This window comes from Microtus pennsylvanicus, chromosome 13, assembly GCF_037038515.1.
Source record: "Microtus pennsylvanicus isolate mMicPen1 chromosome 13, mMicPen1.hap1, whole genome shotgun sequence".
Taxonomy (NCBI): domain Eukaryota; kingdom Metazoa; phylum Chordata; class Mammalia; order Rodentia; family Cricetidae; genus Microtus; species Microtus pennsylvanicus.
In genome coordinates this window covers 45,347,918-45,360,918 of record NC_134591.1, presented here as the reverse complement: position 1 = coordinate 45,360,918, position 13,001 = coordinate 45,347,918, and the positions used below count along the sequence as shown (strand labels likewise).

At 50.0% G+C, this 13,001-nt stretch overlaps 1 protein-coding gene across 3 annotated transcripts in view; it reads right to left on the bottom strand.

Annotated features, from left to right (window-relative positions):
• Positions 1-1,635: 1,635 nt before the first annotated feature.
• The window catches only part of Ttc39a (tetratricopeptide repeat domain 39A), a 40,294-nt gene continuing 28,928 nt past the window's right edge, over positions 1,636-13,001 (bottom strand). For 2 of the 3 annotated variants that reach the window (XM_075945593.1, XM_075945594.1), the window contains exons 12-18: positions 11,727-11,888; positions 7,218-7,309; positions 5,521-5,641; positions 3,741-3,852; positions 3,272-3,386; positions 2,638-2,754; positions 2,059-2,319 (exon numbers count right to left, since the gene is read on the bottom strand). In XM_075945593.1, coding sequence (XP_075801708.1) covers positions 2,199-2,319; positions 2,638-2,754; positions 3,272-3,386; positions 3,741-3,852; positions 5,521-5,641; positions 7,218-7,309; positions 11,727-11,888 — 840 coding nt within the window. In that variant the 3' untranslated portion in view covers positions 2,059-2,198. Of the gene's footprint in view, positions 2,320-2,637; positions 2,755-3,271; positions 3,387-3,740; positions 3,853-5,520; positions 5,642-7,217; positions 7,310-11,726; positions 11,889-13,001 lie in introns of all 3 variants that reach the window. The other variant, XM_075945596.1, reaches the window with a different exon arrangement.

Below are 13,001 nucleotides of genomic sequence, written 5' to 3'. Positions count from 1 at the left end.
GGTAGCTATGATGCCTCTGACTGAATGTCTGCTTATCAACTTAGCGACTGTAGGCCTTTAAAGAGCTCTTTCTCTCTTAACTGGCTTATGCACTGGAAACAATTATAGTTGCTCATTTAGGAATAAACTTTCAAGTTCCCAAATGAGGTTGGTTGTGGGTGTACACTGTTGGTCAGTACTGAACTGTTCACCTTATTCTAGAGAAGTTGTGCTAGCCCCAGCAGAATGGATGAGATGTTCCCATTTACCACTTGGATCAGAACCCATTCTTCTCAATTAACTGATTGTTATAAGGACATTAGGAAATTGTTGAAGAGGAACTCTGAAAAGCTGTATAATTGAAATAAAAGATGAGATTGTTGCCAGGCAGTGGTGGTGCATGCAGGCGAATCGCTGAGTTCTGAGGACAGCTAGAGCTACACAGAGAAACCCTGTCTCAAACACCTCCCCCAAAAAGGAGAATTAGAGAATTAAAGAACCTCAATAATTATAAGAGCAGTGGATTTATAGGTTCATTTGTTAAGTGGTCCCAGTGTGCCGTGCCCTTTTTGAAGGGCTCTTCTCATGTTGACAGTTCTTGCTGGGAATCTCCCACCTGGACCTGAGCCAAACCTTTTAGGGGCCTCGCTTTGGTATCAGGTTGTGACTTTTTGCTGTGGATGGTGATAGCTGTATTGGAAACACTTTCGCTCTGACTCAAGAGATGATATGGAACCCTGCCAAGGTATGGGAACGCTGATAGGGACCAGCCTACTGCCAACCACCCTGCAGACCATGTGAGCATCTGAGCTAGACAGCATTGCCAAGGGACCTTTCAGGTCCTGTGCTTCCCTGGCAGCTGTTCATATGGGGCACAGCATTTGGATCACTTGCCCTCTGGACTAACCAGCTGTCACAGTCTCCTCCTAGGCAGAGGTGCTATGAAAGTCTGCTCTAGAGAAGATGTGACCCAGAAAGACTCAGGACATGGAGCAGCTTAGGATAGGATTCCACCTTCAAGCTCCCCTACTTGAGGACAGGATTTAGAAGTCCGGTGTTCTTTTTCACAGATGAGCTCAGAAAGCTACAGGTGGATACAAGAAGCTTTCCATTAAACTCACTAGCCATACTGCAGCCAGGGCAGCTGAGGTAAATGCAGGCTAGTTAATGAAGCCCAGCAGGAGGAACACAGCAGCAGCATCTCTGGGTGTTGCAAGCAAGTCATCTGACCTTTTAAAATGGAAACAAAAGCACTTGAAGCTCAGTCTGGTAAGCTGCTGTTTTACAAAGCATGGTGGTGTCATGTGATGGGTGGCTTCGGTATACTGGCAGTCTCAAGGGCTCACAACCGCTGCTCTAATCACCACCCCCTCAACACTGCCAGGTTGGTTTCAGCATCTATGCTTTAGAAAAGAACAGATTTGTAAAGGACTTGTCTGGAAAGATCCTTCTGTGTAGTTCTGGAAAAAGCAGTACTAAGTATGAAAAGGGATCGTGAATAAAGGATTTTGTTTGGCCTTTTCCTTATTAGACTCCCAAGGCTTCATGCTGAATCACTTTTGAGAACAGGGTCTACCGTCTCATCTGGCTTCAGAGCCTCCAAGAATGACCGAACTGATTCTCCCGTCTTTCATTTTTTCAATTAGAAGACAAAATCCAAATATGAAAATTTATTTTTAAATGCTAGCAACTTAATTTGGTTGTTTTTTTTTTCTAGACAGTTCTGGCTGTCCTGGAATTCGGTATTAGAACTTTGAAGCCAAAAGCTCAGATGCTAGGAACTCCCCCTGTGCTACAAAAAAGGTCTGAGACAACTGAGACATCGCTGAGATTTGAAAAGCAGTTTGGCCTTGGCAGCATGTAGAGATTTACTTCCACTTTGTCCGAGTGAAAACAGATTTACAGGCAATTTTTTGGTTTAGTTTTTTTTTTAAACGCCAACTATAATCCCATCAGTATATTCTAAAGAAATGTAAACTGTTCATACATTCTCTTAAACATCACAGTGTAAAACAAGTACCCGTATGTGTGATAGAGGGCTCCACCTGCTCTGCCCTTGGCAAAGGCCTTGGCCAAACAGGTAAAATATTGTGTGCCATTCCACTGGAGCACCACCGGGTGGACCCCACAGAAAGGCAGCAAGAGGGGGATCTTTTGAAATGTTTCCAGGAGCTCTGTCCACCTAGCTGTGTGTTGTCTTCCAGCCCAGGAGCACAAAGCTACAAGGACACTGATGATACCGCAGAGCTGTTGCCATCTAGGGAAGACCTGGCCTGGAGTGTGGCTGCCTGGATTCGGAAATGTGTCCTTGACTCCATGGAGTAGTTCTTGTAGTTTTGTCTAAAGGGAAGCAAAGGATCAGACACAAGAAGCTTGGCCATTCTGGAAAATTAGGTGAGACACCACCACCATTACCACCCTCATCCATACATAATCTGAAACCTGAGCTTTTAGGACATTGAAGGGATCCAAGACGAAAAGCTGAGCCCTAGTGGTGTCACCTGCCACTACTGCCGTGCCTTCTGGCCCATTCCTGGTCCCACTGGCCCTTGAAATCAGGAGACTTGGGTCTATATACCAGCTTTGTAGGCTCACTGCTGCCTGGACACCTGTTCTGAGGGAACACAGGTAGAAAACATGGGGTTGACCAAGCCTTACTTGGCAGAATCAAGGAGTTTGATGGCCTCTTCGTTTCTGCCTTGCTCCATGAACAGCAGGGCCAACTCCAGCAGGGCATTTGGAATCAGGTAGTGGTCATATTTAATCTTCTTTTCACTGCAGAAGAGAAGCAGACATCCTTCAGGTCCTCTTCACTGCCTTCTTGGAAAAGCCGGATCCTCACACTGTGGGTCCTGTCATAGCCTCAGCTCACCTCCCTGTTTGTCGCAGCCGTGCTTTCTCCATGTTGAATGACTTTTAAACTGGGAAGCCTGTTCCTATCTGGCACCTCTGACCCATGCTCCATACTGTCCTGGAGACAAACTCCTGTGCATCCTTTCCTAACTCCATGTGTGGGGTAGCCTTCCTCATAGTTCTCACCAGGCAGGAAAGGTCCTCACCGTGTGCCCTGTCTCCAGACACTCTCCTCTTAAACTCTTCTCCTTTGATTTTTTTTTTCCTACCTGCTAAACTTCCAAGTTTATGTTTTGGTCTCAAACTCCAAGTGCTGGAATTAAGTGTGCACCATAAACATCCAAATTAAACGTTAGGCCTCTGGTATCTCACTTCAGCACCTGTGTGGTGGACGAGTTGGCTGGAGTGCGGTGGGGGATGAGCAGCCAGAAGCACTTACCTGGCAGAGATGCTCCTGAAATTTTCCTCTGCCTCCTGGATGCGGCCCAGGTATTTCAGGCACAGGCCTTTCAGCAGTTTGACCAAGCAGTCGTCATCTGTTGAGTACTCATTCTCTGAGAACAGGGGTGTGGGGGAAGAAGGTAGGCTTGCTCACTTCTGCAACAGTTACTCAGGGAGCCCCTCTGTGGAACCCAGGACACAGGTGAATCAGACAATTCACCTCAGGGGACTCACATCTGAGAAGAAAAGACAGATACTGAGATAATGGCTCCAGAGAGAGTTAGGAGTAACTGGAGGAATCTCAAGAGGAGGCCTGGACAAGGAAACAAGGGACACTTGCTTAGAGGAGCTAATACTGGTCTTCTAAAAGACTGGCTACTGGGATAGAGGACAAGAAAGGACATTTTTGGCAGAGGAAACTTTAAGACCTGACAGCCTGGCAGGTTCAAGAGCCTGAGGGTAATCACCTGGGCCCATAGCCAGGGTCTCTTCAGCCTTGGTGATGACCTCAAGCATCTCGTCAGTGAGTTTCGGCTGCTTCCCAATCACAGCGTAGCCGTTCCAGATGTACATCATTTCCTGAGAGCGAGTGGGGCAAGTCAGTCCTGATCTCTGCCTCGGCAGGGCTTCAGTTTTCCCATCTGTCAAACAGGCAGCTCAGCTCAAAGGTCTGAGGCCTTGCATCCCTGATCTTCCAGAGTCCAAGCCGATGGAGGTGTAAGGCTGAGGGCATTATGGAGGCAGCCCCACCAGGGATTTGTTACTGAGAGCTCCTGTGTTCCATGAGGATTTCGGGTGGCCTGACTACCAATAGGTTTCAGCTACCTTTCCTGCTGTGGCCACTATGGTTGCTATCATGCCCTCTCTATCCAAAGCAACCCTTCCTGAGGACTGGGCCATGCCCAAACTGTCCGGGAAGCCCTCTCTGCTCCAGCGGGCAGGACCTCCATACTGGAGGAAACTATTAAGCATCTCAAGACAGTGGAGCCTCAGACGGTCACTTCTCCCCAGCAGGAGTGGGCTCAAGGATGGTGGCCTCTCCACGGATATTAGAAACCACCCTGACTGACACTGAAAATGAAAATTTAATATCTGGGTTTCCTGTTAGAGTCACATTTCCTAAGTCATCAAGCCAGGTAATGGATAGGAATGCATTTATATAAAATTGTTACACAGATTCTTGTTACAGTGCACATTTAGGTCAGTGTTCTTTAAGTTGCTCTGTGGTCTCAAGATAACTAACTGTAAAGGCTCTAGGAAAAATCAGCAGTCTATATCCTGGTTTGGGCCTGTCCCTCCCAGTGTACTCAATCATGGACCACTTTCTACAGAAGTAGCATTTAAATTGTGGGTTAAGTCACATCTGTCCTTCCCATAATACCCTCTTCCTCATTCAATAGTAATAACTTTATTGTACATTTTAAACTAATTTTTTTTTGAGACAGGGTCTCATGTATCCCAAGCTGGCCTCGAACTCACTATGTAGGTTGCTAACCCTCCTGCCTGCACCTTCCAAATGCTGGGCTTACAGTGTGTGCTACCGTAGTCACTCTGTAAAATACTTCAGAACTTCGAGGATACACTTACACGTTCTAAACAGAACAAGTAGAAAAAGGTCAGCTTAGGAAGTATTTACACAAGTCACCAGTGGATTTTCACACCTCTGCAGGAGCTGGGCCAGGTGCCAATGGAGACGCTTTTTCACAGTAGAAGGCCCCTAAGCCTTTGCCACCATTACCCGGGGCAGCTGGGTCTACAGTTTGTCCAGCAAGCAGAGCAGGGCTCTCTACTCTTCTAGACTCAGCTTATCTGATGCCAGCTCCAACTATGCGTGGAATTAGCCTAACAGTGGCCCTGAGTTCTAATCTTGAGGCTCCACCTGTGTGGGCCTTCTCTCTACTGACCTGCTTTAAGCCTTACACCCCCTGCCCCCTGCCATGCAGGCTTTCTTCAGTCAAACATAACTGGCTGAAACGCTACCCTTGCCTCAGAAAAGGTTGATCTAATGAAGGCTACAGTAAATAGTGATTAGAATCCTGTCGCAGCAGAACCGTCATCCTAGGAACAAGACAGCCAGGTGATCCTTGGCTGATGCTTGGGGCTGGAGTGTTGTCTAGTACTTAGGAGAGTGGTTCTTCCTGCCTCGAGGTATCTGCAGCCTGCTGACACGTCTTCCCACCCTGGTGACTTGTGAAACCCTCTCCAGTCCATCCATCCACCTGCCCCAGAGGTTGTCTTCCTACTCACCAGAGCAGGGATCGGCAACGAGATGGGGTTGGGAGAGAGGTAGCGTCTGGACTTCCGGATGGCAAACTTCTCGGTGGGTAGAGATTTCCCAGCAATCTTGAGCTTCAAGCCTGGCACAGCCCTGAAAAAGAAATGGGGAAAGAAAGGCTAAGGCTCAGCAGACATGTTCAGTTCTCCAGCAGCAACAGGAGCAGGAGTATAGGGAGAACGGTGCAGGTCTCGAGCCTCAGTTTCCACACAGTGTGGTGAGGGAATTTAACCAAAAAGCATTTCAAGGTGTGAGCCAGCCTGTGGTTATGGTCTCATTTCAAAGCTTGCAAAGGCTCCAGAGCTGGCAGTGTGAAAATGTGCCTAGATATCCCTCAGGCCTGCCTCCTACTATCTCCCCTCGACGCCCAGGCCTTCCTGGGAGGGTCCACAAAAGTCTAATCCCAGTTTCACAGGCAAGACCAACACCCGGGGAAAGGGAGGGACCTGCACAAACAGCTCAAACCCTTAATTAGCTCCAGCCTCCTGAGATAGGGCCTCAGCTGTTTCAAGGATAGAATAAAATGCACACAGCTAGGCTTGCCTCGGCTGGAGCCTCACCCATGACCAGCTGCTGCCTGGCCACTGGGTGTGGCTGGGATCTCAGACCAGGAGCCGTGTGGGCTCAGGAAACAACTGGATGGGTGAGGCCACCCCAGATTCCTTGCTGCTTATTTATTGCAGAACCTCTCTCGGTCAGTTTTCCAATCTCAGACGCGTAGCTCATACCACCTCTCGAGCTTTCTGGGGGAATTCTGTGAGCTGGGACCACAGAGTTGGCTGCACTGCAGCAGGCACTCTGCGGGTAAGTGCTCCCCAGCACTAACCAAGGTCTGCCTCATATTCGTGGAGCAAGGCTCTAGAGTCCTTCCCCCAACTCCAGGCTGGCTTGCTAACACTGACTCTTCACAAACGGCAAGTAAGTGATGCAGAGAGCAACGAGAATAGCGGCACTCTGGGGACAGCCCTGTAGGCCCCAAGTTCTGCTCCGGGATCTTCAGATACATTCCCAACTGAAAACTATAGTTTGTTATCCCTCTCATAGGAATTGTCCAAGGTGTCCCAGCTGGGAAGTAGATTTAGTTCTGGGCTGTGCTTCTGGGGCTCTAGCTAACTCTCCGGACCTCAGTCTGCGGGCTTATATGAGAATGTCCCACATGGGCTCAGGCATTTGAGCTCCTGGTTCCCAGTTGGTGCTGTTTTGGGGGAGGTTTAGGAGGTGTGACCGTGCTAGAGGAAGCATGTCACGGGGCGCAGGCTTCACTCTCCCTGCAGCTTTGCTCTTGCTGCACCATGCCTGGCGCTTGTCACCCTGCCACTCTCCCGTGCACCTCACACCTCACCCCTGCCACCACGGACTCACCCTCTGGAGACATAAGCCAAAATAAACTGCCTTCCGTAAGTGACCTTGGTCCTGATATTTCATCAGGCACCGGAAGGGAAGTGTCCCCATCTGTCCTAGTGACCAGATGAGAGAGATGAGTGCTAGAAGCTTCTGACAAAACACATTCACAGGGTTCTAACCAGCAGCGACACTGGCATGGAGTGGTGGCTGGAGAGGAGTAAGGGCACAGGGCACTTGGAGCTGGGAGTGCCTTTCCTATCACTACAGAACCTGACTGATCTGCTAACAGGAAGGCCTGCAACAGGAGCACCGTGGTGGGGCCAACCTGAATAACTCCACCTCGTCATCCCCGAATGGCTTGTAGTCTTCCTTCCCAAACATGCTGAGGTAGGCAGCCTTCATGTAGATGTAGGTGGCCTGTGGGAGACAGCAGCAGGAAGATAAAGCAACCCTCCTTCTGATCACAAGTACCATGGCTGGCCCTCAATGGGGTCCAGAGGAGAGATGTATGGTCACCAAGTCCCCAGGGGAGGTCGCTGAAGCAGCTGCGGAATTGTGAGTTGTGGCTCGCCCCCTAACTCCATCAAGAGAAAGACCTGACTGACCCATGCAGGCCTGTTGAGACAGGGAAGAGGTGGGGTGAGCACGGAGGGGTGCTGCTGGGAAGTGGTGACCACAGGTGGTGCCCTTGAAGGATGATGGGAAGATCCACAGACTCATAGGTACCCATCTGAGTGGTATGCACGGGACTCAGGTGGCTTGCAGTAGGGACTTTCTATGTCAGAAGAGTGAACAGGGCCCTGGCAGGGCTCAGTGGGAGACCTGCGTTGCTCACTTTTACACCTTCCCCTCAATCCAGCCTAAAGAAAGTATCTAGAAGGACCCTGCCTGCTAGGTCCAAAGGCCACCTGATGGGACGTGGGGAGCTCTGCTTGAACTGCAGGCATCTGCACACAGCAGCACAAGCAAGGCTCTGGGGTGAGGGTTAGAGGCGTTCGGTTTTGTGCTGCCCTCAAGTGGCCAAGTTTGGAAAAGCCTGCCTCCTAGGGCAACTGCGGAGGAAAATACTTGCCAAAGGCCGAGTAGTGCATGGAGAAGGAGAGGGAATCCTGGAATCTCCTCCCGCACCATCCATGCTGGAACACAGAGGTGACCAACCCTTCAACCGGCGTCCAGGCTGGTCTTTGTGGGTGTATAATGGAGTCTCCTCATGGAACCTTGAACGTGTCACTTGTCCTCCATCTGCCCCTGACATTCCAGGGACGGTCCCTCTTGTCTAACCTTTTCCTTTTAGATTGAATACCTGAGATAGCGTCTGAATATAATAAAGAAATGGTGGTGGTACATATGTACCAGTCTAGCCAATGTCATAAGCAATGGAGAGTCCACAGCTTTCTCACTGGGGTGCAGCCCCAAATACAGCTTACTCAGGGTTTTGAGCTAAGAATTTAAAGCTGACAGAAGTTCTCTCCTTATGAAATAACCAGGTGAAAAACCTTGTGATGTCTGGGGAAAAAAAACTTAAAAAGGTTTGTCTCATTGGGTGGTGGCGGTGCACATCTTTAATCCCAGCACCCAGGAGGCAGAGGTAGGCCATCTCTGAGTTTGAGGCCAGTCAAGATTTCCAGGACAGCTAGAGCTACACTGAGAAGCCCCGTCTCAAAAAAAAAAAGTTAGGTGATGCATGTTTCAGACATGGTGGGCAAGTACATCATGAGTTCAAGTTCATCCTTCACTGTAAGTTTGAGGCCAGCCTAAACTGAGACCTTACACACACACACAGAGTAAAAAGAAGTAAAAACACAGGGTCATTCTAGATGGTAGAGTGGTCGCTTCACAAATGTGACAACCCGAGTTCAACCCAGGAACCCACACAAGGATAAAACAGGGAACAGATTCCACTAGTCCTCTGACCGCATACATCCCGGGACACACACCCACAACCACACACAATAATAATTAAAATACAAAACCGTTCTCAAAACAAGAGGTACAGGGGCTGGAGAGATGGCTCAGAGGTTAAGAGCACTGGCTGTTCTTCCAGAGGTCCTGAGTTCAATTCCCAGCAACCACATGGTGGCTCACAACCATCTAGAATGAGATCTGGTGCCCTCTTCTGGCCTGCAGGCAAACACACAGGCAGAACACTGTACTTAAATAAGTCTTGAAAAAGAGAGGTACAAATAGACAATAAATAAATGGGAAAATGTTCAATATCCTTAGCCATAATGTGGAAATGCAAATCAAAGCTACATTCAAGAAACGCAATGACAACAAATGCTGGAGAGAATGTGGGGAAGAGGAGCCCCTGCAGACGGCTGGTAAGAGTGTAAATTGGTGCAAAGCAGCGTGGAAATCGGTATGGTTATCCTTCAGAGATGAAAATAGAGCTTTTGTATGACTGAGCGATACACCCCTGAGCACACATCTAAAGGAGTAAGCTTCAACGTCTACCAAGGCCTCACTCTCTCCAGTGGTCTATCCTGGCCTCTCAGTGTCAAGCCCCAGCTGCTGTTCGTGACTCCCTCGTGCCTTCCAACCCAGTAGCATCTGGTGACCTACACATTATCAAGTTCAGCTGCAAGGGACAAACTTGGTGGCCTCTGGAGCACAGCCCGTGTGTGCTGACTGTGAAGAAACACTTCCCAGAAGGCTTCACCTCATGGATGCTGTCTTTTCTATCACCTCTGTAAGTGAAGGTTTCCCTTCAGTGATTCTGGTCTTACTCATCATCACTGATTCTCTGGCCCCAGCTAACCAGAACCACAGATTCTCAACTCAACAGATGGTCCTAATAGTCTTTAAGTGGCCTTAAACTTCCCTTTGGAACTTCATAAACCAGGCCTCCATCATCTACGTTCCTCTAAATTCTTACCTTCCTGGTGCCCACAGAACAGCTCACCAAGCTTTGAACATTCAGTGGCTTTTCTAGCCCCAAATTCCAAAGTCCTTCCACAATTCTCTCAAAAGCAATCAGGTCTGTCATAGCAATACCCCATGATCCTGATACCAATTTGTCTTAGTTAGGGTTACTACTGCTGTAATGAAACACTGTGACCAAAAGCGATTTGGGGAGGAAAGGGTTTATTTCACCCACACTTCCATATAACACTTCATCACAGCAACAAGGGCAGGAACTCAAACAGGCAGGAGCCTGGCAGCAGGAGCTAATAGAGACCATGGAGAGGTGCTGCTTACTGGCTTGAACATCACTACTTACTCTCCAGAACCACCAACCCAGGGTGGCACCACTAACAAGGGTGCCTGCCTCATGCCACAGGAAAGATTCTGCAGTCATATTTAATTCGGAAAGGTTCCTTAAGGCTTTGTTCTTGTTGGGAGTGGGGACAAGGAGGAATGGATGTGGCCCAGAGTTAGGCCCTAAGAATGGACCTTCAACAGCAGGAAGGCCTCAAGGAAAACCCTCTGCTCAGAAGGAAGTGAGCAGTTAGGAGAAAAGCAGCTCCCCGTGAATGACCCCAAATCCACTGTGTACCCCAACAACAGAGTTGGTCCCTTCTACCTTAGGGGGTACGGTGAAAAAGGAAGACAAACACTAGAGACACAGGGATTACTGGGGAACCTGCTTCCTCGGAGCTCCGTCAGCCCCAGGATTTCACTTCAGCTTGGTCTCAGTGCCCAGTAAAGTCCAGAAGAGCCACAAGCATGCACAGGCAGAGTGAGAGAGAGAGGAGATGCAGGTCTCATGATGTGTGTCAGGGCAGAGCTGCTCTAACAACCACCTGCAGTTCAAGTGGCTTCAAAGGTCCTGGAGGATGCTAGGGTTGATTAGCAATGTCTGCTTTGGACAAGGGATAAAGTCGCGGAGGTAGGTGTGCTATGTAGCAGGAGGGACACGGCAGACACTCGCTTCAGAGCTCTGCATTGCCCTCACTGTTACAGGCACAGCGCTGGCACTGTCTGCACTGACTCTAAGTCTGGCTGTCTGTGTTGGGCGGATAGATGCCTTGTTTGTTTTATTTTGCCTCCGTGGCAGATCTGTAATATTATAACTTCCTCCCCACCTTTTTCTCTCACCCCTTCCAGTCACACCGCCTCATTCTTCTTCTGAAAACACACTTCTCCCTCCTACTCTCTGGGAGGGAACCTTCTCCCCCCGCTCCAGATGCTGACCCAGATCTATGAGGCTTAACGACAGGCTCTGGTGGAAACTAAGAGGGAGATGTAATTTGGGGGCAGCCCCTGGCCACCTTGCCTGTCGTGTGAAGAGAAGCTGCCTGAAACACAGCCGTCAGAGGAGAGAACCCAACTGCGGGTGGGGTGGCTAAGCCGGATGATACAGTTTGAATCCCTGGCGTCGGGTGAGGCCCAGTTACTTGAATTATACAAGCCGCTGGTATTTTAGATCTGTTTGATTCCAGCGACCACCAGACCCACTGGGGCTATGTGATTAAACATAAATAAAATGTAACCATTCAGTGTCTCGGCTGTGCTGGACACCTTCCATGTGTCTTTGTGGCTGGCATGCTTGGCGGTGCCAAAGAAAAAAATCCCTGCCGTAGTGGGCAATTCTGTTGGACAGTACGTGCTTAGACAGGTGACCACACAGCTATACGGACACAGGAGAGTTGAAGGGACAGAGTAGCTTGGTGACAAGGAGGATGCTTAGAATGATGGACAGGGCCCGGATTCAGTGCCCAGCACCCAGTCAGCCTCTCTGCTTGGCCCAGCTTTCAGCTCCTCCCAACCCTGAGTCCTCCTCAAACATTTGGTTCCATTTAGAACCCAGCAGACACATCCGTGCTCGGTCGGGATCTGGCCCATCTGAGGGACCCCTGGCCACCCAACGCCCTGACCCACAGTGTCAGCCCACCTTGGACCAGGAGTTCTCCTTGCTCAGCAGATCGGCGTAGAAGTAGGCCATCTTCCACTGGCCCTTGTAGGTGAAGCACCACATAAGCTCCCAGTAGCACATGTGGTGGAACTGCTTCCAGTGCTGCTGGGCCTCGCAACATTCCTCGAACCGCCGGATGGCCTGTGAGCAGCTGTGGGTCAGCCTACCGAGAGTCTGCCGGGCCCCAACACCCTCTGCCCCCCTTAACTCCACAGCAGGGAGGCCTCCCCCCAAGGCATGATGGTCCTGAACTGGGCCAGGTCAAGGCGGAGTCTGGGAAGCCAGGGAACCTCGGCTTCCTGTCCTGGTTTCTGACTGTAGGGATTTGGTCATGAAATGAAAGCATGGGACAGAGTGCATTGGTGTGTGTTGGGGGGTGGGGGGACGGATAGGGCAGGGCGCACAAGGTGTTAATACTGCAATGTTTGCATTGGTGTGTGTTGGGGGGTGGGGGAGGCAGATAGGGCAGGGAGCACAAGGTGTTAATACTGCAATGTTGGCATTGGTGTGCTTATGTCGATGGATGTAGAGGCGGCCAAGGGTCAACCTCGTGTCTTTCTTCAGGAGCTGTCATCTTAGGGTTTCTCTGGAACCTGGGGCTCCCCAGTTATGCTAAGTTGGCTGGCTAGCAAACCTCAGGGATCCATTGCTTCCCCCACCCCCCTCCCCAGGACTGGGATTATAAACACAGGTCACCATGTCTGACTTTTTCACATGGGTGCTGGGGACTAAACTCAGGTCGCCTCTTACTGTGCCATCTACCCAGCCCCAGAGAGTGTCAATATTATACTGATATAATAGTCTGTGCCTCAGAGAAAACGCCCAAGACTCTAGTGGTTTCCATGGTTACCCCCACCTGGGGATTTACCCCAGCAGGACTAGCAGGAAGCTTCCAAGACCCTACAATGTAGTCTTCTGCATTGGCGTAGTGCCCTGGACTTGGCCCTGACTGTGACTTCCCTGTCTAGTGTCTTCTGTGGTTCTTTCCCCTCCGACATCACTACCCTCACCCACATTCACCTCATCCAGCCTAGTCACCATGCCCCAGACAGCTTTTCCTGACTAGGAATGCCACAAGCCCGCACCTCTCTATCAAAAGCCTACAGCACCAACGCCACCCCCTCCATCTCCCCAGACCACCCCAGTCAGGAGTGCTCCTCCCAGCCCTGCTCTTTCATGGGGTCCCCCTACCCCCAAGAATGCTCCTATGTGTCTAACTTCTCGCTGGGCCGGGACATCCCAAGGAGACCTCCA